The sequence below is a fragment of the Lissotriton vulgaris genome, chromosome 3_1, assembly GCF_964263255.1.
Source record: "Lissotriton vulgaris chromosome 3_1, aLisVul1.2, whole genome shotgun sequence".
Classification (NCBI taxonomy): domain Eukaryota; kingdom Metazoa; phylum Chordata; class Amphibia; order Caudata; family Salamandridae; genus Lissotriton; species Lissotriton vulgaris.
Genome location: NC_141689.1, coordinates 1409330005 through 1409355056, shown reverse-complemented (window position 1 = coordinate 1409355056; position 25052 = coordinate 1409330005). Strand labels below are relative to the sequence as shown.

The following is a 25052-nucleotide window of genomic DNA, read 5'->3' as shown; positions in this document are numbered from 1 at the left end:
GATTCTTCGGCCATTGCTTTCTGCCATCAAAAAGCCGGCAAGCCTCTGCAATCTTCAGTGAGGGCCCATTCTACCAGGGCGATGTCGTGTTCTACTGCCCTGTTTGCCGGTCTACCGCTACATCAGATCTGCAGAGCAGCCACGTGGTCCAGCAGGCTCACGTTCACGATACACTACTGCCTGGGTGCCATCAACAAAGCGGATATTGCTGTGGGACAGGCTGTACTTCGCAATCTTTTTAAAAAAGGTGAGCCTCTGTCTTCCCTCCTCCGTTATGGTTTAACATTCCTACAGTTATGACTTGCATGACTATATTATTGGTCTTATTAAGTCGTTCAATGTTGTTGCATCACTATTGAAGCCTTCTCGGCTGTTACTGCTTTCTCCAGTATTGGTGTCTTTCATAGATTCACATGCGACCCACCCTCCTCCCCTCATAGGCTCTCTCCTCCTCATAGACTCTATGGTCACTCTTGTGCTATGAAAATCTGAGGTACTGAGCACTGAGGAGAAGGTTCTGGAGGGCTGCTGGCGCCTGATTGACTACAGTTTTGATCAGCATAATGACAGGAATAGGCTACAGGTGTTTTTTCTCTTTCCATGTATACCTATATAGGTATTATGTCTGGGCATTTACTGCCTTTTTTCTAATGTATATTTCATGTGTTATGTTTTTACATATGCACATTATGAGTATGTTATTGCTATTTTATTTACTGTGGGACTCCCACTCCGACGACGGGGAATATTCAAGCATGTGAATCTATGAAAGACACCAATACTGGAGAACCACCTGTTTACAGGTAAGTAACATTGTTCTTCCGTCCCAGACCCCAGGTGTGGTTCCTGTAACATGGCTATATTAACATTGTGTCTTTCCAGATAACTTAGGATATGTCTGCGTTTACATGGATCCCCAAACCCCTGTATATTCCAGATTAGGAGATTTATTCCTGTAGCTTTAGGTTTGTCAGTTATGGGGTGTATACTGCATATGTCTCACAATCTGTTGAAATAAATCCTCCCCACAATTTTCTGCCAGCATGATTCCTGCTTTGACTTATGAGACATTGTGTACCACAATCTGATTGGATGCATCTTCCCTCCCTCCCCCACCCGCAACGACTTTCCCTACTTGCTGTAAATTAAGTCCACGTCCCACCGGTGGTTCGAACGCGAAGATGTCCCATTAAAGTTAGTTTTAGGGATGTCCTACTGGGGTGTCGCTGGAGGGCACAACATATCTTCCTCGATGGTACGAGGGTGCCGAGAATATATTCTTTTTCATGCTGTGTGTCCTATATATTAGTCTTGTACTTTAATGCACTGCAGGGGCAGCGTTAATGCCTGTTTCTGCTCTCTTTTGGTCAGTAGCTGTGCATTTGATAATGACAATTTCGGAGTGTCATATAAAGGCTCAGTTTGGGCCATCAGCCCCCACCTCACCAATCCAGTGTTCTTCGTAGCCATTTCTATTAGCTTCTGTTAGCCCTGCTCCGACATAGACGAGGGTGAACCGAAACAGCCAGGAACCGCCTCCCTCTGGGGAGGATCTTCTGCATGTGCTTTTCAGGAAGTGCGCTACATCCTGCGGGTTTGTGAAGAAGTGTTGTTTCATCTGATGTGTTGTTCGGAGGCGCGCCGGGTAGAGCATGGTGTATGTGATGTTTGCCTGTTGGAGTTTCTTCTTTACCCGCAAAAACTTTTTCCGAGCCTCCCACACCGCCATGGTAATATCTGGGTACATGACAATGTCTGAGCCCTCAAAAGAGAATAGTTGTTGCTCTCTGGCCAGCCAAAGGTCAGTGTCGTTTATGCGATAATTTAACAACCTGGCGATGATTGACCTTGAAGAGGCTCCGGGCGGGGGTCGGCCAGTAAGCGGTCGATATGAGCTTTTTCTACCATAAGCAACATTAAGAACACCCCCATTCCAAATACCTTTGTGAGTAGGCGCTCAACGTAGCCTTCCATCTTCCCAGTATTTGTGGACAACCGCTACACCTAGGATGCTTGTGTTGTTTCAACGCGATCTTGATTCTATGTCTTAATTTTTGGTGGCTATCACCTTCAGCAGGCGTTCTATGATAAGCAGTTATTCTGTCCTTCCTGCAGACGTGTCTTCTAGTTCTGAGATGTGATGCTCCGCTTCCGTGATGCAACCATCATGTTTCTCCTGTTTGTGGGTTATTGTGTCCATGCGAGCGTTCATATCATCCATTTTAGTTTCAGTGGAGGTGAGGCGGTTTTTCATTGTGAGGAGAAGTTCCTTTAGGTTGTCTACTTAGGTTTGGCTGTCAGAGTGCAGACTCTCCGCCATGCTTTGTTCCAAAACACTATGTTGCGTGCGGATGGATCTTCGGGCCTTGAAGTGCAGCTTGGTTTGTTTGACGTCTGTTTTTCCTATGCTTTAGCCGTGTCCCAGCCCTGGGATGCAGTTGCGTGTGTTCTATGGATGCTTCCGTACTTGTCCTGATTGTATTTGGTGGGAGGGTTGTGAAAAAAAAGGAGTGCCTCCTTCAGGGCTGCGTTCTGCCTTAATGGGGGGACCGCTCTCCCCTCGCTAGTGTGCGGCACAGTTTAATTTATCCCGGGGTCTTCGGGTCCCACCGCAGTAGTACGGGCAGTCCGCAGGTACGTCCCCACCACACGACTGATGGGGCTTTGCAGGGCAAGAGGCTGCCTCTCTCTTCCTCTGGTCTATCTACCAGAAGGAGCAAGGACTATGGTCTTGTTCTGGTGGCCTTGGACAAACCAGGTAAGCGATGCGGCGCCCGGCAGGAGGAGAAGCCTTTCTGCGCTCCCTTCAGCCTCTCGGTTTGCCAGTTTCCTATGTTGCTTGCCCCGGCTTCCAACCTCTCTGCGCAGGGCTGGGATCACAGAGGCTCGTCCAGAAGGTGTCTTGAGCGCTTGCAGGGCAATAGCGGTACTCATGTCACTTTCCGCTGCCTCTCTAACCCTCGTCCTCAGACGGTAGCATCAGGGGCCTGCGCATTCACTAGGCGCCCTGATATAGTTGATTAGTAGTTGATTGGGCACCTCCGCTCCTCACTGCAATGCCACAGGTTCCCAATAGCGCTGCCGATTCCGGTGATGGAGCGGTTCTTCACTTCGCACGTACTCCCCTTCCACTTTCAGGTGAGCTGCGCTGCTAGATCAGCGTCATTTCATTATCTGGTGAAGGTCGGCAGCCATCTTAGCAATGCCGCAGTCAAGTCCTCGCCCGTCTCCTATCTCCCCTCGCCTCTTTCATTCAAATATTAGGCGAGCCAGGCTCGCAACAGGTCACGCGTTTCTGCGCCGCAGAATTAATCTCGGTGTTCAGACATTAGGGACAGGACAGCAAGAGCCTCATGCAAGTGCGGCCATCTTGCTAGCGCCCCCGCCTGGCACAATCTCTGAATGCCAGTGTGGACAAGCTCAGCCTTTGATACCTAGCAGATTACAAGTGTCAACTACTCTTGAAGGTAACACAAGCTCCCTTCCACGCATGGGGAGAACCTTGGCTCTATCTAATCTCCACCGTCATGAACGTGTAATGTCAGCAGTTCTGCTATTTGGAGTTTCTAAAACATCTCTCCCTCAGAGACATGTTCTGCCCGAATTGGAACTCAGGGCTCCGGTGTGCCTTTCCGCTAGTACCATTCCTACTCCCAGGTCTGAAGAAGATCAGGAACAACTGGCCAAGGTCATCTTAGTGACCTTGTATTGCAGTCGCGGCCGCAGAGCTCGCGGGTGGGGGGGTAGTGGGGGGAATCTTGCAGGAAGGGGGGGGGGTTGTAGGGGGTCGAGCCGTGGAATTTAATTCAAAATATTTTTTTGCTTACCTAGAGGCCGGGTCTTGTGTTTTCTCGCCTCCTGCCTCCGACAGGCAGGCAGACTGGCTCAGTCCCCTAAGCCAATCACAACACTGCATGCAGCGTTGTGATTGATCGGGACAGTGCCCAGCCAGGGGCTTATGAGGTGTGCATGTTCTCCATGCAGGATGCAATACAGCCTGCATGGAGAAGGGCAAGTGCTCATGAGTGGTTTGGGCGGCCCAAAAGTCTATGCGCACTCCTCCCCTGCTTGGATAGCAGAGCAGCCCCGCCCACCCGCAATGCAAACATAATAAAAAGGCAATAACTGAAGTTATTAGCATTTTATGTTTCTGCTACTCACATCTCGAGGAATCAGTGGGATGACACTCCTCTGCCATAGCGGAGGAGCCACCCCTGCTGTATTGGGCACAGAGTATAGTATCCAGAACTTTCTGTGCTTGAGCATGTGTCCTCCAATCAGACTGCCTCTCCAAGAGGAACTCCTGTTGCAACAACAGAGCAGGGTTTTGCGCCAGGTCCTTCACAATATCCTCCTTCATGCAGGGAGATTGAGCGGTGAACGATTAACACCTTTGACCTTTCTCGAGAGATGGTTGACTTCATCTTCGCAGTCAAGAGTCCCTCAACAAAAATCGTATACACCTGTCAGATGTGTAGTTTGGCGCTGCACACACCAGACGGACAACCTGTAGGCAAGGTTATCTGGTTTGTTTTGACTCTTGCCCAGTGAGGCTTTGCTTCCAGCAAAGCCTCACCTTACCTTCCAGCTCTTTTACCCTTAGTAAGTTTGCCAGACCAGCCATCATTATTGAAGTCACTGGTTGTGCTGCATATTTTTAACACATGTTTATGGCCTCTTCTTTTGTCATGTCACAGTAGAACCGTAACTAAGTCCTCACATGTTAGATGTCCACTCCATTTGAGTCACTTCACAGCTGGCTCTTGCAGCTCCTCACCTTTTAAAACAGTGTTCCTTGTCACCCTCACCTCAGCACGGCGAGTGAGTGAGTTTCAGACTTTCTGTCTTAACCTGCCATACACTACATTCTTCCCAGACAAACTGGTTCTGCGGACGCAAGCATTATTCTTATCAAAAGTTGTGATGCAGTTGTATGTCGGTCAAACCGTCACCTTGCAGCCTTCTACACTCTGCCCCATCCCTCTTAGTAGGAAGGGAGACTCCATTGCTTGGACCCCAAAAAAGCACTGAACTTCTACATCAATCGTACCAAAGAACACTGGGTGGAGGATCAGTAATTGTAGGTTTCACTGGGGGGGGGAATGGAAAGACTGTGTAAGAGAGGATCATGTACTGTTGGAACTTTTTATGCATCAAGATCTACTATGCATTGGCCAAAAAGTACTCTCCAGAGCCCAGCACATATACTTAAGATGGCTTCCCTGTTCACTTGTACCATCTAGTATTTGGACTCAACAGCACAGGGACACACCTGCTCATGCAAGTATTTTATCCTCTCATGTAATATAATGCACCCTGCCTTAGAGCTACAAGGCCTGATGTAGGGGTGACTTACATATGTTCCATGCTGTGACTTTGTCATGGTACACATTCAATGTGCCATGTCATGTTTTCACTCATGGTTTGCACCATGACACTCAGTCTGCAATGAAGGCTGCATGCAGTGTGTATGGAATTCCCTTAGGTTGGCAGCCTTAAGGGGATCCTCTTTGGTACTCATGTCCTACATGCCAGGGGCACAACTTACAGGGGTGCCAAAGTGTGCGCCAATGGTTTTACAATTAGACCATTTTACCTTGTCTTAGGGAAAGAGCACTGGCACTGGGGCCTGGTTATCAGAGACCCAGTGATCGCCCGTCAAAAAACATCCGAACCGGTAGCAAAAGTGTGGGTGACCACGACAAAAAGAAATACTTGCAAAAGTGTGGGTGACCACAACAAAAAGGGATGTTTTCCTTCATTCACCAGGAGATTTCCCACCATGTTGTTGTGTCTTACTATTTGGCAATACATTCCTTCATTCTTACCCCTCCTTCTGGCCCCTGCAACCCTAGATTTACACAAAGTGAGTGGCTCTGGTTACAGTGCTCATACTTAATCAAGGACCTGGAGGACAGTCTGATAAAAGAGCGTTCTCAATTCAAGGCAACAAGTTCTGCCTCCATGCCTTTGTTCCACAAACTAGATTTACCTCTCAATCCACCAAAATCCTCTTGCTAGTCAACCACCATTATACATTTTCTAATGAGAGTCCCAGAAGTTAGAGAAGCGAAATAACTAATGATGGCTGCATAACAATTTTAAGAGAATCAAAACTATGGTGCTGGTCTTTGTCACTGTATGATGTCCTCTTTTGTACCAATAATTCCAAACTACCTTCTTCTTGTGGAAGAAAAGTTGGCAGTGGGTGCAGTCTCCAGGCTACTTCAAGCATAAAATAAATACCACAGATCAAACCTAATCACCTTTGTAATGGTGGTTCAACACAAGTCTCATCATTGTGGGGCTATCCTTCAGACCACAAGATTTCAGTTCATGGACACTGAGAAAAAACAACATATGAATGTGTTGGAAACCAGCATTATACAAAGGGGCCTTGCTTTTTTCCTCCCACCAATGTCAATCATCCGTTATAATACAATGGGACAACACCACACCTTTGTTATACATGAACAAGCATGGAGGAAGTCCTTCATAAATCGGAAGTCGCACCAGGTCTGTGTATGTGAGTGAAATTCATCAGGACATATTACTAATATCTCAGCAGGACATATTACTGAATACCTCACAGGTTTCAGCCAAGAATGGGCAGGGTGAGCGCGGAGCACCATGAGTGGGAGCAGTATCTGCACACTTTCCAAAGACTATTCAAATTATGGGGGAAACCCAACTTCAATCTCTCAGCATCAAGGCACAATAAAGAAAATAGTGGTTCTTTGCCTCCAGGAATGGACAAAGAATAATGTGGGTAGATGCGTTTTGGATGACCCAGAGTGGAACTTTTGCTTATGCATTTCCTCTCATTCCAAGGACAAGATCAAGAATGAGAGCTGGGAGGTTTGGTCTGAAGTTAATACGATATGTGTGCCTTTTATACATCAATCTTAAACCCAGGGTGCACATTGGAGGGGTGACGTCAAAGTTGATCCCGTAGCACAGGGCACCCGTCCGTGGTGCCCTCTGCTGCCCTTTCTGTTTGCCCTGGTGATTGAGCCGCTGGCGGCCTGGGTGAGAGTCTATGCACTGATTTGCAGCTGTGTGCGATAAACTTTTCACTCTATGCCGACTTCATCCTACTCTTTGTGGATGACCCAGACTCGTCGCAACCCGTAGTGCTGTAAATTCTACATATATTTGATTCCTACTCCAGCCTATTTGTGTACGCTCAATCCTCTGCGATTTATCTTATTGCTCCCTGTCTAGTGGATAGGCTGTGGGCGGCTGGAATGCCTATTCTTTCCTCAAGGTTCAAGTATTTAGGGATCTATGTCAAGGACAACACATCTCGACCCTGTGGGCGCAACATGGAAAGCCTCGCTCCTGAGCACAGTAAGTTTGCGTACTTCGACATCCCTGCTGACTGCAGAAAAATTATCGTCCAAGCAAGCCCACACAAACAAAAGGTACAATCCCAAAATGAAATATTTCTGCTCCTGGTGCATCTGAACCACTGAGAATTTCATGTCCATCCTCAACAACAGCTTCCCATGTATGAAACAATTAGCTCAATTGTGAGTTCTGTTAAAGTTCCTTTTGTAAGCCATCACTCCTTACACTAAATAAGTAGTTTATTGAGAGTTTCTTAAAAGCTTCAGCCCAGTAGGAAAAACCTCCAGTATAATGGAAGTTAAACACAGTTCTATCCTAGCTCATAAAGAGTCGATTCCGAAATATGTATCTGAAAGAAACAGGTTAGTATTAGATTCCTTACCTTAGAATATCCCCAGGCGTCAGACTGGATCCGGACATTTTTGCGTAGCAGTACCCTTGCGCGTCGGTAGGCGTCGTCTGCGGCTCCGCGTCCGTCGTCGGCGTCGTGGGTGCCGTGATGACGTCGTCGGAGTACTTAGACGCCGCCTCCGCGCGCTGACGTCAGTTCTTCTTTTTTCTGCACCAGCAGAGCAGATCCGGAAAAAGTGGTACCTTAGTCACTTTTTGACTAAACTTTTTTGTGATCTCTTTTGATCCTTTTTTCGAGTCTTCGACTCCGAACGGTGCCGGTAGGGTTGCCAGGTTTCAAGCCCTGCGGGCACTGCGACCGACTGATGTTGGTCACCGACCCTCACCGCCGGTGCCTCCAATGTCTTGGCATCGATCACGACGACAAGGCCTGCTCTGACTGCCGGGCCCTGTCTTTAAAAGCTACGCGGGAGCGGTACCGCAAGCGGCTCGAACTCCGGCAGTCTGCCCGGCGCCGCGAGAGGTCCCGGTCCAGACTGAGGTCGTCGAACAGGTCGCGGGGTTGGAGCCATCATAGCTCCGGAAGTCGCCATCACTCCTCAGGTTCGAAGTCGCCAGGTAAGCACAAGAAGTCGAAGAGACGTCATCGCTCTTCTGACTCCCCCCGATGCTCGCCCGACGCGGCCGGGGGTTCGGGTGACACCGCCCACGCGGCTCCGTCTGAGTCGCGACCTGCCCCATACCCTCCGGTCCCTGGGCAGCAAGCGACGCCGGAGGAAGTTGAGCGTTTCCTCATGGCCATGAGGTCCCTCACTCCTCCGGCGGACTCCGCGGCGCCTCCGGGCCCAGCAGACCCGTCTGGGGGCCCTAGCGGGTCGGTGCTTCGGCCCCGATGCCGACGGGTGCTTCGGCCCGCCGGCGCCTTCGGACCCGGCGCCACAGGGCACCACTGGATCCGCTTCTGGATCCGGATCGTTGCCGGTCGACCTGACGACCTCACCGGCGCTGGTCCCTCAGGTGTCACCTCGGCGCCGTCCTCGGCGGCGCCGTCCCCGATGCCTCCCTCGGCCCGGAGCGGCGCCGCTCTCGACGCCGCTTGGGTAGTTTTTCTTCAATGAACCGACCCCATCATTTGACAACCCTGATTATCAGGGGATGGGTGATGAGGAGTATTGGGAGGGGTCTGAGTACCCTCTGACACATGAGTGTCAGTCCCAGGAGGACTGGACAGGTCTTGGGGATGCCAGTAGTCTGGACACTTTGCCAGACACTGGTTTTGTCTCACCTCCTACCGTGGCTACGGAGGAGGGGGCATCCTTCAGTGTGGTGTTGATGCGGGCGGCCAAGGCCTTGGCCCTTGAGCTCCCCGTCGCGGCCGTGAGGACTAACCTCCTCACTGAGGTCCTTAAACCGCAGTCAAGCTCGGCTGAGCCTCTGTTGCCGTTTAATGAGGCCTTAACTGACGTTCTTTTGGGCACTTGGTACAGGCCCACTACAGGACAGCCTGTAGATAGAAACGTGGCCAGATGCCACCGTCCAGCCCCGGGCCACCCTGCTTTCCTGTCCACCCACCCCACCTCAGAGAGCCTGGCCATACAGGCCTCTAACTCCCAGACCACATTCCCGTCGGCTCCGCCTGATCAGGAATCCAAGAGGTATGAGAATTATGGAAAGAAGATATTCTCCTCCCTTAGTTTGGGACTGCGGTCTTCCAACACCGCATGCCTCATGGGCCGCTACACCCACTACCTGTGGGACACGGTCGCGGACGTGCTGCCACAATGCCCGGCGGAGGTCAAGGCTAAACTCGCCCATGCCCTTGCGGAGGGTCGAGATGCAGCACGTTTTTCCATCCGGTGTGGGCTGGATACCACCGACTCACTGGGCAGAGCGATGGCAACGACGGTGGCGATTCGTCGCCACGCTTGGTGGAGGTCCGCCAACTTTTCTGCGGATGTCCAGAATACCCTCATGGACATGCAATTTGATGGCCGTCGCCTTTTCGGCGACAAGGCAGACCATGCGCTTGAGCGCTTTAAGGACTCCAGGGCTACGGCCAAGTCCTTGGGCCTCTCGGCCCCGCGCCAGCAAATGGGTGCCTTTCGCTCCTTTCATGGCCAAGGAAGGGGCGCCCCCACACATGCTGCCAGCCACGCACCGCGGACTAACATCCAACGTGGTGGCGGCCGTGGAAACCGCCGTGGAGGCGGTCGGGGACAATGGCGAGGCCAGTCCACACCTTCCCTCGCAGCATCCGCCTCAAAACCTTCCTAGTCCGTGCTTTCAGGCCCAAGTGACGCCAGTGGGGGGCAGGGTTCACCATCACCACTCCCACTGGCGCACTGTCACATCGGACAGGTGGGTGCTGCAAATTGTCCGAAGGGGCTACTCCCTCCCCTTCGGGACGACCCCTCCAGCCATGCCACCGAAATACCACCGCGTATCGGGGGATCATTTGCAGCTTCTGCAGGAGGAAGTTACGGCCCTTTTGGCCAAGGGGGCCATCAAGCGCGTTCCTGGGCCAGAAGTAGGGTGTGGTTGCTACTCCCACTACTTCCTGGTACCCAAGAAGGGCAAAGGGGGCCTCCGCCATATATTGGACCTACGGAACATCAACAGCTTCCTCCGGAAGGAGAATTTCCAAATGCTGACACTCGCTCAGGTCTTGGCTGCCCTGGACCCAGTAGACTGGATGGTAGCGTTGGACTTGCAGGACGCTTATATCCACATCCCAGTCCTGCCGGCCCACCAGCGCTACCTGCGGTTCATGGTAGGCCACGAGCACTTTCAGTTTACCGTGCTCCCCTTCGGCCTTACCAGTGCCCCACGGGTGTTCACGAAAGTGATGGCGGTGGTCGCAGCTCATCTGCGCAGGTTAGGGGTTTCAGTCTTCCCCTACCTCGACGACTGGTTGTTGAAGGCGGGCTCACCCCAGACAGTCGTCAGCCACCTCCAGACGACGGTTGACCTCCTGCACCTGCTGGGGTTCTTCATCAATGTGCCGAAGTCACACCTATGTCCCTCTCAAAAGCTCCTCTTCATCGGAGCGGTTCTCGACTCTGCGCAGTTTCAGGTTTATCCCCCCGAGCAGCGGGTTCGGGATATTCAGGCTCTGATTCCGATCTTTCAGCCTTTATCCCGAGTCTCGGTCAGGTTGACCATGCGGCTTCTGGGTCTGATGGCTTCCTGCATCCTTCTGGTGCATCACGCCCGTTGGCGGATGCGGGCTCTGCAGTGGGACCTGAAGTTTCTGTGGGCCCTGTATCAGAGCAACCTGTCCAACCATGTCCTGATCTCGGAGGGCACTGGGAGACAGCTGCAGTGGTGGCTCACGGACAGCGATTGTAAGTAAGTAAGTAATATTTATTAGCATAGTTAATTAAAACCAATGCAATGAAAAAGCAAGGTAAAAAAAAAATATTTAAAATGGCATATGTTAAAACCAGCAATAGCATAGACATCACTTTTCAGTTCATCCTAAACTAAAAATTGCTTCATGTTAAATTTTAGGATTAAAGTTGCTACAATAATATAATAAAATGTATTGTCCTTTCATTTTTCACTCTCAAAGTGCATTGACAGTAGACACAGTTTTGTTTCGGAGACAGTTTAGTCATTAGGACAGCGATTGGGTCAGCGGCAGATCCCTCTCCCTTCCCCAACCGGAGCAGGTAGTTGTGACGGACGCGTCCCTCCAGGGCTGGGGAGGTCACATGAGAGACGGCAGAGATCAGAGGCCTCTGGTCTCCGGCGGAGTCTCGGCTCCATATTAACCTTTTGGAGCTGTGGGCGATTCGTCTTGCACTGAAGGCATTCCTCCCCTCTGTCCGGGGGAGTGTAGTGCAGGTGTTCACGGACAACACCACCGCCATGTGGTACTGCAACAAACAGGGCGGGGTGGGGTCGTGGACCCTCTGCCACGAGGCTCTGCGCCTCTGGCAGTGGCTGGAACATCAGGGTGTGACCCTGGTGGTTCAACACCTTGCAGGTTCTCTGAACGCCAGGGCGGACGAACTCAGCCGCCGGTGCATGATGGATCACGAATGGCGTCTGAACTCGGACGTGGCACAGGGCCTTTTTCTGCAGTGGGGAGAGCCTTGGTTAGATCTATTCGCCACCGAAGAGAACGCTCAATGTCATCAGTTCTGCGCGTTGGAATTTCCAAGGTGGCACTCGCTCGGAGACGCTTTTCATCGTGAGTTGTACGCCTTTCCGCCTATACCACTTCTGCCCAGAGTGCTGAAGAAGATCTAACGCAACGGGCCCAAGTCATCCTTGTGGCTCCGGACTGGGCACGAAGGTACTGGTATCCCGAGCTACTCAGTATATCAGTCGATCCCCCGGTTCGTCTGCCTCTTCAGGAGGACCTTCTTTCGCAGTAGTAGGGGACGGTCCTCCACCCGAACCTGTCCAGTCTCCACCTCCATGCTTGGAGATTGAGCGGCGACAGTTGAGGCCATTTGACTTGCCTCCTGAAGTTTGTAGTATCATTCTGGCGGCCAGGCGGCCCTCCACAAAGTCGGTATACGCCTGCAGGTGGAACAGATTTGTGGCATGGTGCACAGCAAAGGCTGTGGAGCCTCTCTCTGCCCCTTTTTCTGAGGTTCTTCTCTTCCTTCTTTCTCTTGCCCAGCAGGGCTCTGCTCTGGGCACTATCAAGGGCTACCTTTCTGCCCTTTCAGCCTTTCTAAGGATGCCTGATCAACCATCTTTGTTCAAGTCCCCTATTGTAACTTGTTTTCTGAAGGACATCACACACACGTTTCCACCTGTTCCATTCGTGATGCCTCAGTGGGACTTGAACCTGGTTCTTACTTATCTGATGTGCGCTCCCTTTGAGCCACTTCACAACTGTCCTCTCCGCCTTCTTACTCTGAAGACTGCTTTCCTGGTTGCCATCACCTCTGCCAGGAGAGTGAGTGAGCTCCAGGCTCTTTCCTCCAAACCTCCTTTCCTTTCTGTCCATCCGGAAAAGGTTGTGTTGCAGCCTAGACCCTCTTTCCAGCCCAAGGTTGTCCCGGCCTTCTACATTGAGCAGTCCATAACCTTGCCCACCTTCTTTCCGCCTCCGCATCCCTCAAAAGAGGAAGAGCGGCTCCACCGCCTGGACCCAAAACGTGCGCTCTCGTTTTATCTTGATCGCACTCGCCAGTTCCGGGTGGATGACCAACTCTTTGTTGGTTACGTGGGCGCTAAGAAGGGACGGGCGGTACACAAGCGGACCATCTCTTGGTGGGTCGTCTTGTGTATCAAGGCATGCTACTCCTTGGCTAAGAAGGAACCTCCTGTTGGGCTGACTGCCCATTCCACTCGGGACACGGCGGCTACTACTGCCCTGGGTCAGGGAGTCCCCTTGCAGGACATTTGTCAGGCAGCTACGTGGGCCTCGTTGCACACGTTCGCAAGACACTACTGCCTGGACAGTCAAGTCCGGAGGGATGGCTTCTTTGGCCGTTCCGTCCTCCAGGACTTCCTGGTGTGATTATTGGTTCGCAGACGCACCACTGGGGTTGGTATTGCTGGGGTATCTATTCTAAGGTAAGGAATCTAATACTAACCTGTTTCTTTCAGATGAACAAGTTACTTACCTTTGGTAAACGATATATCCGTAAGAAACAGTAGTTAGTATTAGATTCCTTACCGCCCCACCCATCCTCCCCGTACTGCGAACCGATATCTAGGGTTAAGGTCATCCCCTTTCAGGGCCCTAGTTTCAATGGAACCAGTGTTGGTTTTTAACATGGCTCTGCGTTTCTGGTGCGGAAAAGCTGTGTTTAAGAACTGACAGCGCGCGGAGGCGGTGTATAAGTACTCCGACGACATCATCACGGTGCCGACGACGGAAGCGGAGCCGCAGGCGACGCCTACCGACGCGCAAGGGTACTGCTACGCAAACCTTTTCCGGATCCAGTCTGACGCCTGGGAATATTCTAAGGTAAGGAATCTAATGCTAACTACTGTTTCTTACAGATATATTGTTACCGAAGATAAGTAACTTGTTCTTCAATGAGTGACTGTGCCTATAGCTGTGACATCAGCAAGAAGGATAGTAAAGCTGCGAGCTCTCACACTCCCAGAACCTTATTTGAATTTGCCAAACAGAGAGTGATCTTACAAGCAAATCCAACATTTATTCCAAACATCCCTTCAGGCTTTTGTCTTAGTGTGACTTTTGTCTTCCTTAAATCCTTCTTTCCTAATACGTCCAATGATTCAGAAAGAACATTACGCGCTGTGGACATAAGATGACTCAAATCTTTTGGTGCAAGATCTCTTTCCTCAACCAAATTAGCTCTTTGTTTCTTAGAGAAAATACAAAATAGAGCCAGATGGATTTCTGCAGCAATCGCATTTTGTCACATGAAGACTAACAGACCCTTGACAACAGGAATCGGGCCATGTTCCTCAAAATGGGGAAGTTCCCAGTGGCCTCTCCTCTGTAATGACAGAGGAGCATCGCCCCGCTGGTCAGAGTCGGTCGGCTGCTGGAAGTTCCACTGATTCTTATCTGCAGGGCAGTAACATGAAAGACTGAGGATTCATTAATCAATGGGTGAGAGAATTTGCATTTGCAAGGCAGTTCTGTGCAACGTTGTAAAGGTGAGCTCCTTTTTTCTCATTCCAATACTTCTTGGTATTATAAGGTTTACTATTCTGATTCAAGAATGAGAATCCATAAAAGATCCAGTGGTAGGGAAGAAAGAATTTATTTGGAACTGCAGGTCTCCAGGTTTGGTTTCTTTCATGGATTCACATGCAGACTTTCCTCTTCTCCGCTTGTTGGCTTACCAAATACTTCTATTCACTAACACAAATTATTTGTAATATGTGTTATACTGAAGTTCAGTGTGCCTTCACCTCTTTCCCTGGATTTCAGGGGTCCATCCAGAAAGGGGATAGGCTACTAATGTAGTAATTTTAACTTGTTTCAATAGTTTGTTGTTATTATGCACTAATTTTATATGTGGCCTGAGGCTCCCACCTCGATCCAGTTGACTGATTCAACGTGCTAATCCATGAAAGATACCAATGTTTGAGCATTGCATTTAGTTATGTATTTTTCTTCTTACAGTTAGGTTTAAAGCAGTGGCCTGGGCTAGAGACACATGCAAATTGTTCAGAACAACCAGTCATTATTTGTGCAGGTGTTTGCAGGTAGGGGAAACCAGGATGTCTATTTCATAATCAGACTTTGATCCAGAGCAAGAGAGAGAAAGGTAGAAATGGGTGAAAGAAGTTGGAAGAGAGAGTTTTGAAAGCAAGGATGAAAAAAGATCACCAAGAACGAGACGGAGACCAAAAGTGTAGAGTGGTATAAGAAAAATGCACACATTGGATTCCAAACTAGACAGCTGTGGGAATCAACAGCCTACTAGGAAAAACTCTGGATCCCGATACTTAAAAAATACTTAAAATTATTATTTGATATTTTTTTAGTTTTTTTTACAAAAATTAAGTACTGTAGCTGAAAATATGATACCATCCCACAGTCTTTCACTCCGCAGGGAATCACAACTCGGTTGTTACAACGAACACATTGTGATTCCGCATACCATTACTCCACAAGTCAGAACAACGACTTGCGGAGGGAGGGGAGCGCTGGATGTTGAAATAGTATAATTTACTATTCCAACTCCAGTCTGAGCGGACAATAGGGAAGGTGTTGCATTTTAAATCCAACACCTTTCCCCCCCCCCCCACCCCTCCGCAAGTCGTCGTTTCGACTTGCGGAGTAATGGTATGCAGAATCACAACGTGATCATTGTAACAACCGCGTTGTGATTCCCTGCAGGGAGATAGATTTGTTGGTAACGGCATTTACCTCTCTAGCTATCCAGTCCCTAAAGTATGTCCCAACAAGCATCAGATGGGAGGAGACTGTGCTCATATCTGACAGAAGGAGCATAAATAAGTAGCACATGATTTAACAGAATACATTGAATTTTCACCCCAGTCTTTGGTAACTTGATTTTATCAACTCCAGTAACTAGCTACAAAATGTCAGTAGGCATTTGCCATATTAAGATCACCCACTGTTGAATACCTACTCTTTCATCTTTTGCTCAGTTATTTTGTTTTTGTGTTTTTTATATCTTCCTGTTAACTTTAGATCTGGATTACTCAGCACTTTGGTGGGAGAAAAATCTGTGACTCAAAGATGGGAGGTAAGTCATTATAATGAGGTTTGTGGAGATGTATCTATGCTTAATGATCTGCTCTTTAAAACAATGGATGTATGTGTTCTGCTGTCTCACCATAAATATAAAGCATCAAACCTTGATCCACTAAAAACCCTAAAGAGGGCGACTTTAAGTGGAACACAAGGAATTGACTTTCTTTCTCAGTGACACACATTAGATTGGAGGACATTTTGGCACAAGAAGGAATACAATTCAAACCGGTTTACATTTCTTGCTTAAAGGTTTATAAGACACCCCCCCCCCCCAATTGAAACAGAAAGTTTGTTGAAATAAAATATTCCACTTTATTTCCAACATTTTTACATAGAGGTGATGTACAAGTGTCATTGATATTGCTTAAATAACGATTAGAAAACGTGCAGTTTGTACTGATGTTCATTTGTAGCACCACAAGCACACAGAACCTTCAACTCAGAGAATTGTTTATACTGGATGGGTGTACACCTTGATGCTGATGTCACAGTCCTGCTATAGTTTCTAAAACTAAAACACAATAATAGCTCCTTAGTGCTGTGGTCAAAAATGTATTAGAAGAGGTGGACGTGGCCAAGTTGTGGGCACGGCTACACACACTGTAGCTGAGGTATGGGCCACAAAAAGTCCTTACAATGCCATGCTTCGGCGAATAAAGCCAAAGATCAAACACTCTGATGACAAAAGGCACTCAAACGCTCCATTTCTTAGCATCTGCAGTATTAGGCAGGTGCTAACCCAGGTCAGTCCGGAGGATTTGGTGCCATTGCCAAAATGGTTATACAAAGATAAATGCCTTAAGCACTCCTGGGCCCTCTAATATCAGCAGAAACACCAATGTGGTTGGACCCATGTAAAGCAAGACTGTGGTTAGGGCACAAAACTCAAAATACAGGGGAATATACCCCTCAAGCTCAATTCCAATCAGCTGCTATATGGTTCAAATTAATCAGCCATATGAGTCCTCTATGAGCAGTGTGTCACAGACGAGGACCACTTCCCAAATTGGACCGTTAGATGCTTCCTCTTGTTTACTAAAAGTGAGGAATTGTAGTGTTTGAAAGAAGTGCTTTTAAAAAGATGCTATTGCGATAATTCATTCAAGTTCCAAGATGCGCGAGATATATATGAAAATCCTACCTTTGCCAGTTGTTTCCAGCTATAATTTAAACTTGAGAGGCTAAGGAGTATTGTGGTTTCTTTTAGGTTTTATTGTTCGCGATGCGAACAGGGATTTCATGCGAGTGTTTCTTTTTGAATACCTGGGTTACTTTTTGGCTTTCACACACAGCACGGTTCAGCATGAATTCAACCGTTTTTTCAATGTACTCATTTTTTACAGTCTCACTGCGTTGAACATAGTTAATACATAATGAGTATTATTCCTATTTACTAATTGTTATGATTGAAAGTCCATTTTTTTCTGAATTTACAGTGCTACTCCCTGAAGAAGGGCGTCCTAGAGCCCAAAATACATAGGAGTGAGTGATGCAATGAGAATCAATTGAAAATAAATTTTAAGATGTAACAAGAAAAATCATGAAAAACATATATTTAAACTTATGAAAATTCAAGAATAAAAAATTAAATTGTCAATGATTTAAGGAGTGGAATCCTCTTTTTGGCATAGGAGGAGATTGAAAGTGTGCCTTTTGGGATGCGACTAATGATTCATTGGAAGCATGGTTAAGGTTTTGATACAAAAAGCGTCATAGGTCGAAAGACGCTACCAAAGGAGCACCTACATTTTGTGAATCTCTTGATTTATTTAAATATTATTTAACTTAGGCTGTGCGCCTAGAGTGTAATTACTGTTTGGTACACATCCCTGTGTGCCATGCCCACAGAGCCCACTGCCCTGGCATACTTCAGTCGTCCCTCTAGTTGGGTGCCCTATGCCAGAGGGGTGGGCACAGGTGCATGAGCCCTGTTCCCCTACAGAACCCAGGGCCATTCCTGGGCACTGTAAGTGCAGTGATGCCATTAAGAGTATATGGTGCTGGGAGGTTGGCATTACGAACTCCACAGCACCATAATGGCTACACTGAAGACTGACAAGTTTGGTAACAAACTTCTCAGCACATTAAACCCGCACAGATGCCAGTGTGGGATTTAATGTAAAATGCACCAGAGGGCATCTTAGAGATGCCCTCTGAAACCCTAACCTACAATCCACGTCTGGCTGAGTGGCTGTAGAGGCTGCCACACAACAAACATTTTGCTGGACTCCTGGGTAGGAGAGCCCCCGCTCTCCTGGGCCTGCAAAAATGCACATCCTGGGCGACGTGCTAGGTCCCCTCCCCCAGGATGGGCAGGGGGAAGCTTCAAAGGCATACACCTCTGTGAGCTTCTCCAGACCATTTGCTCTACCCAGCAACCAGCCCCCACCAGTCCTGCCCCCCACTCTGGCGGAAAGACTGGCGGGAAAAACTACGTCAGAAGGGGGGGGGGGGGGTGCCAACCCCACCCCTAAGGTGGGGCAGGCGAGGTGAAGCACGACCCCGGGCTCCGGCCATCTTGAATATGGGGAGCCCTGCCCTATCACAGCTAAGCTCCTGCCCCCCTCCCACAGGAGAGGAGCAGGCTAGGGGGTGTACCCACCCCAGGGCAGGGACCCATTGGTCCCTGTCCTTGCCCTACCTGTAACTCCCTTAAATTCAGTATTTAGGGGCTGCCTGAACCTTCCTCAGATCCCGATACCAAAAAGAACAAAGAAGATCAAGAAGAAGAAGACCCGCCGTGCAGCTGCTAACAACAGGACAACAACAACTGACTTGGCCCCAGCCCTACCGGCCTGTTGATCCTGGAACCTGCTCCCGCCTAAACCCGGCGACCCCCGCGGATAGCAACCTTGGGACACCCAGAGGACCTGCCTGCCTTGACCCTCTTGAAGATTGGGACTCCCATCAGCAGAGGCTCTGCTGCAACAACCCACCTGGTGCCTACCAGGAAACTCCGGACAAGCCCACTCTGCACCAGCCGAGCTCGGGCTGGGCCAACCCCAACCAAGACCACGAGGACATCCGCCCCGGCGACTGGGACCCGAAGTCCAGTGCCCAAGAACCCTCCTCGACGAACCAGCCGACGCCTGCAGACTCAGAACCAGGGGCCTCCCCAACCGCGACCTGCAGAGGGTACGCTTTTCCGACACTTAAAGACACCCCTGTACCCGGCGCCCTACAGCTCCCTATGGCTCTCTTTGGGGTACCTACCTGTGCTCCAAGATCCCAACTTACCTCTCGAAGTGCTGGTCGCCCCTGGAGAGTCTCCGTCCCCGATCCTGCAGCCTTTGTTCCTTTTTGACCTTTCCCATTGGATAACATTGAGCGCCCGACGGCTCAAAAGCACCCTGCACCTAGCCGCCTGAGTACCTCTGGCTGTGACCCCTGTGTCCTATCCTTCTTACCCCCTTTCCCTGAGCAAGTGACCAGGAGCCCAGCTCCCACAGCCGTTTGACCTTCTAGCCAGCAGCCACCAACCGAAGGCCCCCTTCCCTCATTGGATATCATTGGGCCTACCTACTTCTGCACCCGGCCGCCCCAGTGCCGCTGGGAGTAACTGTACTTACCTGACCCTGGGGGACCCCTGAGTCTATGCCCAGAACCTTACCTTCACCAGCCAAGTACTCACCTGGAAACCCATAATTTACTTACCTGCCATTGGATAAAATTGACTCGTTTTGACTCGAAAATTTTCGAAGTGTGAAGTTTTGAAACCTGAAAATATTCACATAAAATCAGCCAAAGTCCGAATTCCAAAGTACTCACCTGTGATCAGGGGAGAAGCCAGTGCTGTACCTTCCAGCCCAGTACTGAACCACAAAATTAATCCCTAGTGGGGTTACTAGTATTCTGTATTTTCTCCATAAGAACCCATTGTCTGCTTTTCTATGAAATTTCTTCTTAGTGTCTACTTTTGAAAACTTGAAATATTCTTTGAAAATCACACGAAATACTGAAATTCAATTACCTACCTGTTTTGAGTTAAGACCCCAGTGCTGGCCCTAGGAGACCAGTGCTGGGTTACAAAAGTAACGCGATCGTACTTTACCTGCAACCTGAATTTTCTCCCATTGAATAACATTGTCAGATTTCCTTTGAAAAGTTTCTAAGTGTGAACTTTTAAAACCGCTTTATATTCAAGAACTTCACTACAGTAACTAAAACGTTTTTGCTAACCTGGTTTCAGCTTAGACCCCAGGACTGAATCTCAGATCTAGTCCTGAGGCTACTAAAGTAATCTATATAGTAATCAACTGTACTTACATGTCGAAAACCCATTGAGCTCAATGCTATAGTGTGTTTTAGGATTGTGTTGCTTACTATCAAGACTGTATTCATTGTGTGCACGAACTTTATTGCTCCTTTGCAAAGTAATTACATGAGAGAACTCATTACAAGAAAAGTATATTTTTATAACTGTTGGTTCTAAAAATAAAACACCTATATCTGTTGATATAAAAACAATTGGCCTGGAGTTCAGTCCATGAGTATGTGAAACCTTTTGCTGACTGAGTGTGTACAACAAATGCTTTACACTGTCCTCTGGTCCTGCCTTACTGCTCGACCAAGCTACCACTTTGGAGAGTAAGGTCAGTTCTGACTTTAACCTCTGTTATTCCTCTGGGGTTGGTGGACTCTATACACACACTGTACTTCATCCTAGTCCAGTATACATAGAGCCACTTTCTCACATCCACTTTTTCCAGTACAAGTGAACCGGGAAGCCATTTTAAGCACAGGTGCAGGACACTTGTGAAAACGAGTTCCCCAGCTACATGATGTCTTCACTGAAAATATGGACATTTGGTATCAAACACCTCGTATTATTAAACCCACACAGATGCATTTGTTGGATTTAAACCCACACTTATTTATTTGTTGGATTTATTATAGCATGAACACAGAGAGCACCTTAGATGTGCCCCTGGCAACCTTCCAGCTGCTGGTGTGCTGACTAACTGGTTTTCGCCAACTTGCCACCAGCGACAATTTTCTGACCCCCATGGGTGAGGGCCTTTTCCCTCCAGAGGGCAGAAACCAAGCTAGCTCGGGCAGAGGGTGTTTGAGCCCCGTCCCACAGGATGACCCACAGATTAGCATTCCAATGCAGGGGACATTCAAAGAGCCCACCGCCTTCAGTATGTAAATTTGGATTCCCTCTCAAGAGAGGAAGCCGAGCCCCTTTGGTCAGAGTCGTTTGGCACCTGGACAGGCAGGAGAATTAGCTTGTCAGATAGGCGTGCCCACCCTTCAGCTAATACCATCCCTGAGGGGGGCTCTGGAAAGCACCCCAGGTCCCTGCCTCAACCCGTGACTCCACCGGAGCTGGCGCAAAACGGTGCCGGCTCGGCCTCTGGTGAGGCAGCTGCCTGCTCAGAGGACCGAGCAGGACTTGGTGGCAAGCTCGGAGTCATGGCGGTTTCCTGCGATGCCACAGGGAGCCCCGTAGGGATTGGCGGTGAGGCAGGGATGCCAGGCGCCGAAGAGGGGAGCCCCGAAGGATTGCACCACCCTCCTACAACCTGGAGCCGGAAATCCCTGCGACTCCGCGGAAGGCCCTGCGCGAGGCAATGATTCCCGCACGTCTCAGGAGGTTGAGGAAGGGCCAAAAAAGCGGGGGCACATGTCCTGGGGGGAGCAGGCACCCACCACGAAAAGAGGACAAGGGCTCGGAGACAAACGAAAGGACCTACCAGCCGGCGAGCCACTCCCTTGGGGCTGCGGCGAAAGACGATGTCGCAGACGAAACCTGTGGTTCCTTGCTTCCGAGGTAGGGGACGGACGCTGGGATGACACCAACCTGGACAAGCGCGCCGAATGCAACTTCATCCGGCGCTCCCGCTGTGACTTAGGCTTAAGGTGCTGACAGGCATCACAGCTCTCCGAGTCGTGGTGTTCACCCAGGCACCACATGCAAATTGAGTGAGGGTCCATCGCCAACATGGAACACACACAGGAGATACACGTCTTAAAGCCCGAAGGCATTCGCACACTGTTCCACTTAACGCCAAAGCGTGTAAAAGAATAAAAGGCCCGAAAACAGGCCTGGACACAACCCGGATCCGCGTTGCATGCGGAAAAGAGAAAAAACTGACCTAGGCTCGCCGGGGTGGGACTTCAGTATCCTCGCTGACGTCATGGACGCTGACGACGTCAGGGCGGAGTCACGTGGTGCTGTCACCCCGGCGCGCAGGGATGCTGTGGCAAAACATTTTGTGGATACCGTCTCACGCCTGGGGATAATTCTACGTTAAGGAATCTGCGGGTAGAATCGTCTCTACCAGATACATCGTTACCGAAGGTAAGTAACTCGTACTTCTCTTGCAAAACGTAGGTACCTGATCATATTGATTCTGGTGCCTTAACATATATAAAGCAAACACAAGGAGATGATGGACAGAGCGCTGAAACTTTTCAGACACTAACCCCCAGTCACAGATCTGGGTTGAATCCACCATCGTTCTTTAGCTCACTTCGCCACCTCAGTTCAGACCCAGCTATATGCAAATCATGCTTGATCCTGTGCCTCATGGGAACCAGCCTGAAGTGCCAAGCCAGGTCTTTCCCTGAACCAGAAACAAGCATCCTGGGACCAGCTTTGGGGTAACACCCCTCATCATCCAGGCTAGCTTGAATCCAGTGGCAAAGTTAGCAAGACCGGCGTCTGGGCATACCCTACCAACTTAGGACAAACAAAGCAAACACAAGGAGATGATGGACGGAGCACTGAAACGTTTCAGACACTCACCCCAAGTTACAGATCTGGGTTGAATTCATCATCTTTCTATAGCTCACTTCGCCACCTCAGTTCAGACCCAGCTATATGCAAATCAGTCAGTGCTCTCCATTCCACTGGAGTCAAGCTATCCTGGCTGATGAGGGGTGAAATCCCAACACTGGTCCTAGGATGCTTGTTTCCAGTCCAGGGAGGAACTGGCCTGGCAGGTCGGGCTGGACTGATCCCAGTGGGTGCAGGGTCAAGACTGATTTGCATATGGCTGGATTTAAACTGGAATGACATGGGGAGCAAAAAAACGAAGGATTTAAGCCCAGATCTCTGTACTGGGATGAATGTATGACATTGTTCTGCATTCTGTCCATCAATTGTTCTTTTTGCATTTGTCACCCCGAGTGGGATGGGTATACCCAGATGTGGGTCCTGTGCTCAACTTGCCACTGGAGTCAAGCTATCCTGGCTGATGAGTGGTGAAACCTCGAAACTGGTCCTAGGATGCTTGTTTCCAATCCAGGGAGGACCTGGCCTGACAGTTCAGGCTGGGCTGTTCAAAATTGTGTTATTATTATTATTAATTAAATGTATAATGCGCACAGCTACCCTAGACAGGGTTTCCCGGCGCAGGCATGTCCACTGCTGCAGACTGAGTAAACGGAAAGCTGATCACTGAGAGAAAAGCCAGGTCTTAAGATCTCCCGAAACTTAAGATAGATTCCTTTTTCATGGAACTGGGAAGAGAATTCCATAGTCTGGGACCGAGAAATGAAAAGGAGCGGCCACCCATTCTGGTTAGTTTACAACTGGGTGTTACAAAATTACCTTGTGTGGCTGAGCGTAAAGAAGAGACATATGGATGGACAAGCTCCTGAAGATAAGACTGAGTGTTCCCTTGTCTGATTTTAAAGACAAAGCACAAGGTCTTGAATTTAATGCGACTTTCGATGCAGAGCCAGTGTAGGTCCAGATGAAAGGGAGAGATGGATAATTTCCTTTGGATGTGACATAGGAGGCGGGCTGCGGAATTCTGGACCACCTGGAGTTTCTGCAGCACCTCCTGACTTCCACCCAGATAAAGAACGTTACCTTGATCCAGGCGAGACCTTTAGCTCATTATTGAATCATGGGGCAGGAGGATGGTGAGTAAAGCTGCGTTTTGGTACCAATGGCAGGCAGGAATCAATGAACTTAGCTAACCAGTTAGACACTGCGGGATTTAGGGAACAAAAAGGTAAATTGATGTTTTGAGGATTCGCCATTAAAAGATTGTTAAGAGACTCTAAGTCTAGCTTATTCCAGGGCCTCCTACTGACTGAGTCATCTCTGCGGGCTGGCACGATGTCCCCCGAGGTGACTAATTTAAATCGGATGGCATAAGGGTCAGACCTCCCTAGGGGAAGAGCGGGTAGACTACAGTCCCACACAAGGTTGGACAGAATTGGATCCAACAGGTGACCCGCCTGATGAGTGGGCCCCTAATTATGCAACAGCAAATTAGGAGCTTTAAGATCGGCTAGAAGAGTTGAGCTCCCAATATTCAGGGGGTCCTCTAAATAAAAGTTAAGGTCCCCTAAAATAGTGAAATTGGCAGCCTTCATTACAAACGGGGCTACTAAGTCAGGGAATGCAGACAGCCATTTCTTAGGATTCCCCGGAGGACGGTAGATAAGCATGCCAGATAGGGTAATTTAGGGGAAAACAGCAAGTTTGAACAGGACGGCATTACAATCTGGGAAGGGCTGAAGCTCAAGTTTGCAGGAGTAGATATCTTTGAAAATTACGGCAATCCCACCTCCTTTCTTGGTTCCTCTGTCACTTCTAGAAATGACGTAGCCAGGAGGAAGGACGCTGGCCACATCTGGGCCTTAGCTGGCATGGAGACAGGTTTCAGTTAGGAACAACGCATCGGGAGTCTCTGAATTCAAGAAATCAAATATGTGTGCTTTGTTCTTAGGAAGGGAGCGGCAATTAATACTCCAGAAATGTAGGTGCCTTCGGAGAAGAAATGTTGTTTGTGGTAGTGTCCCTGCCTCTTGATGCGGTAGTTACCGATTTAGTGTGCTTATGACCCAACATAAAGCCACAGTTAGGACATTTAAAACTGCGTTGTGATAGATTACACGCGGTGCAAGACGAGGAAACATTACCTCTAAGTAGCAAAAGCTCTTCCGCAGCATACGTAAATTGGCTGAGAGGATTTATGTCAGTTGAGGCATAGTTGCTGGCCGCTGGTCGCGTCAGGGCGCCATCGGCGCACGCGCCGCGCGCTTGCATCGGGTCGCTATTTGAAGTAGCGAGAGCAACGAGCGAGGCAGCAAGATTGTCGCCTTGTCTGGTGAGCCCCACGTTACTCTGGAGTGGGACAGAGCACGGAATTAGAGCACCGCCATCTTAGGAGTACCAAATACAAAGCGATGCAATAGAACTCAACGCATTAAAAAA

At 49.2% G+C, this 25052-nt stretch overlaps 1 protein-coding gene across 4 annotated transcripts in view; it reads left to right on the top strand.

Moving 5' to 3' along the window:
* WDFY3 (WD repeat and FYVE domain containing 3) overlaps window positions 1-25052 on the top strand; it is a 2050643-nt gene that overhangs the window by 1557884 nt on the left and 467707 nt on the right. For all 4 annotated transcript variants that reach the window (XM_086961876.1, XM_086961875.1, XM_086961873.1 and 1 more), the window contains one exon: window positions 15812-15866. In XM_086961876.1, the coding sequence (XP_086818002.1) occupies window positions 15812-15866 (55 nt within the window). The remainder of the gene's footprint in view (window positions 1-15811; window positions 15867-25052) is intronic.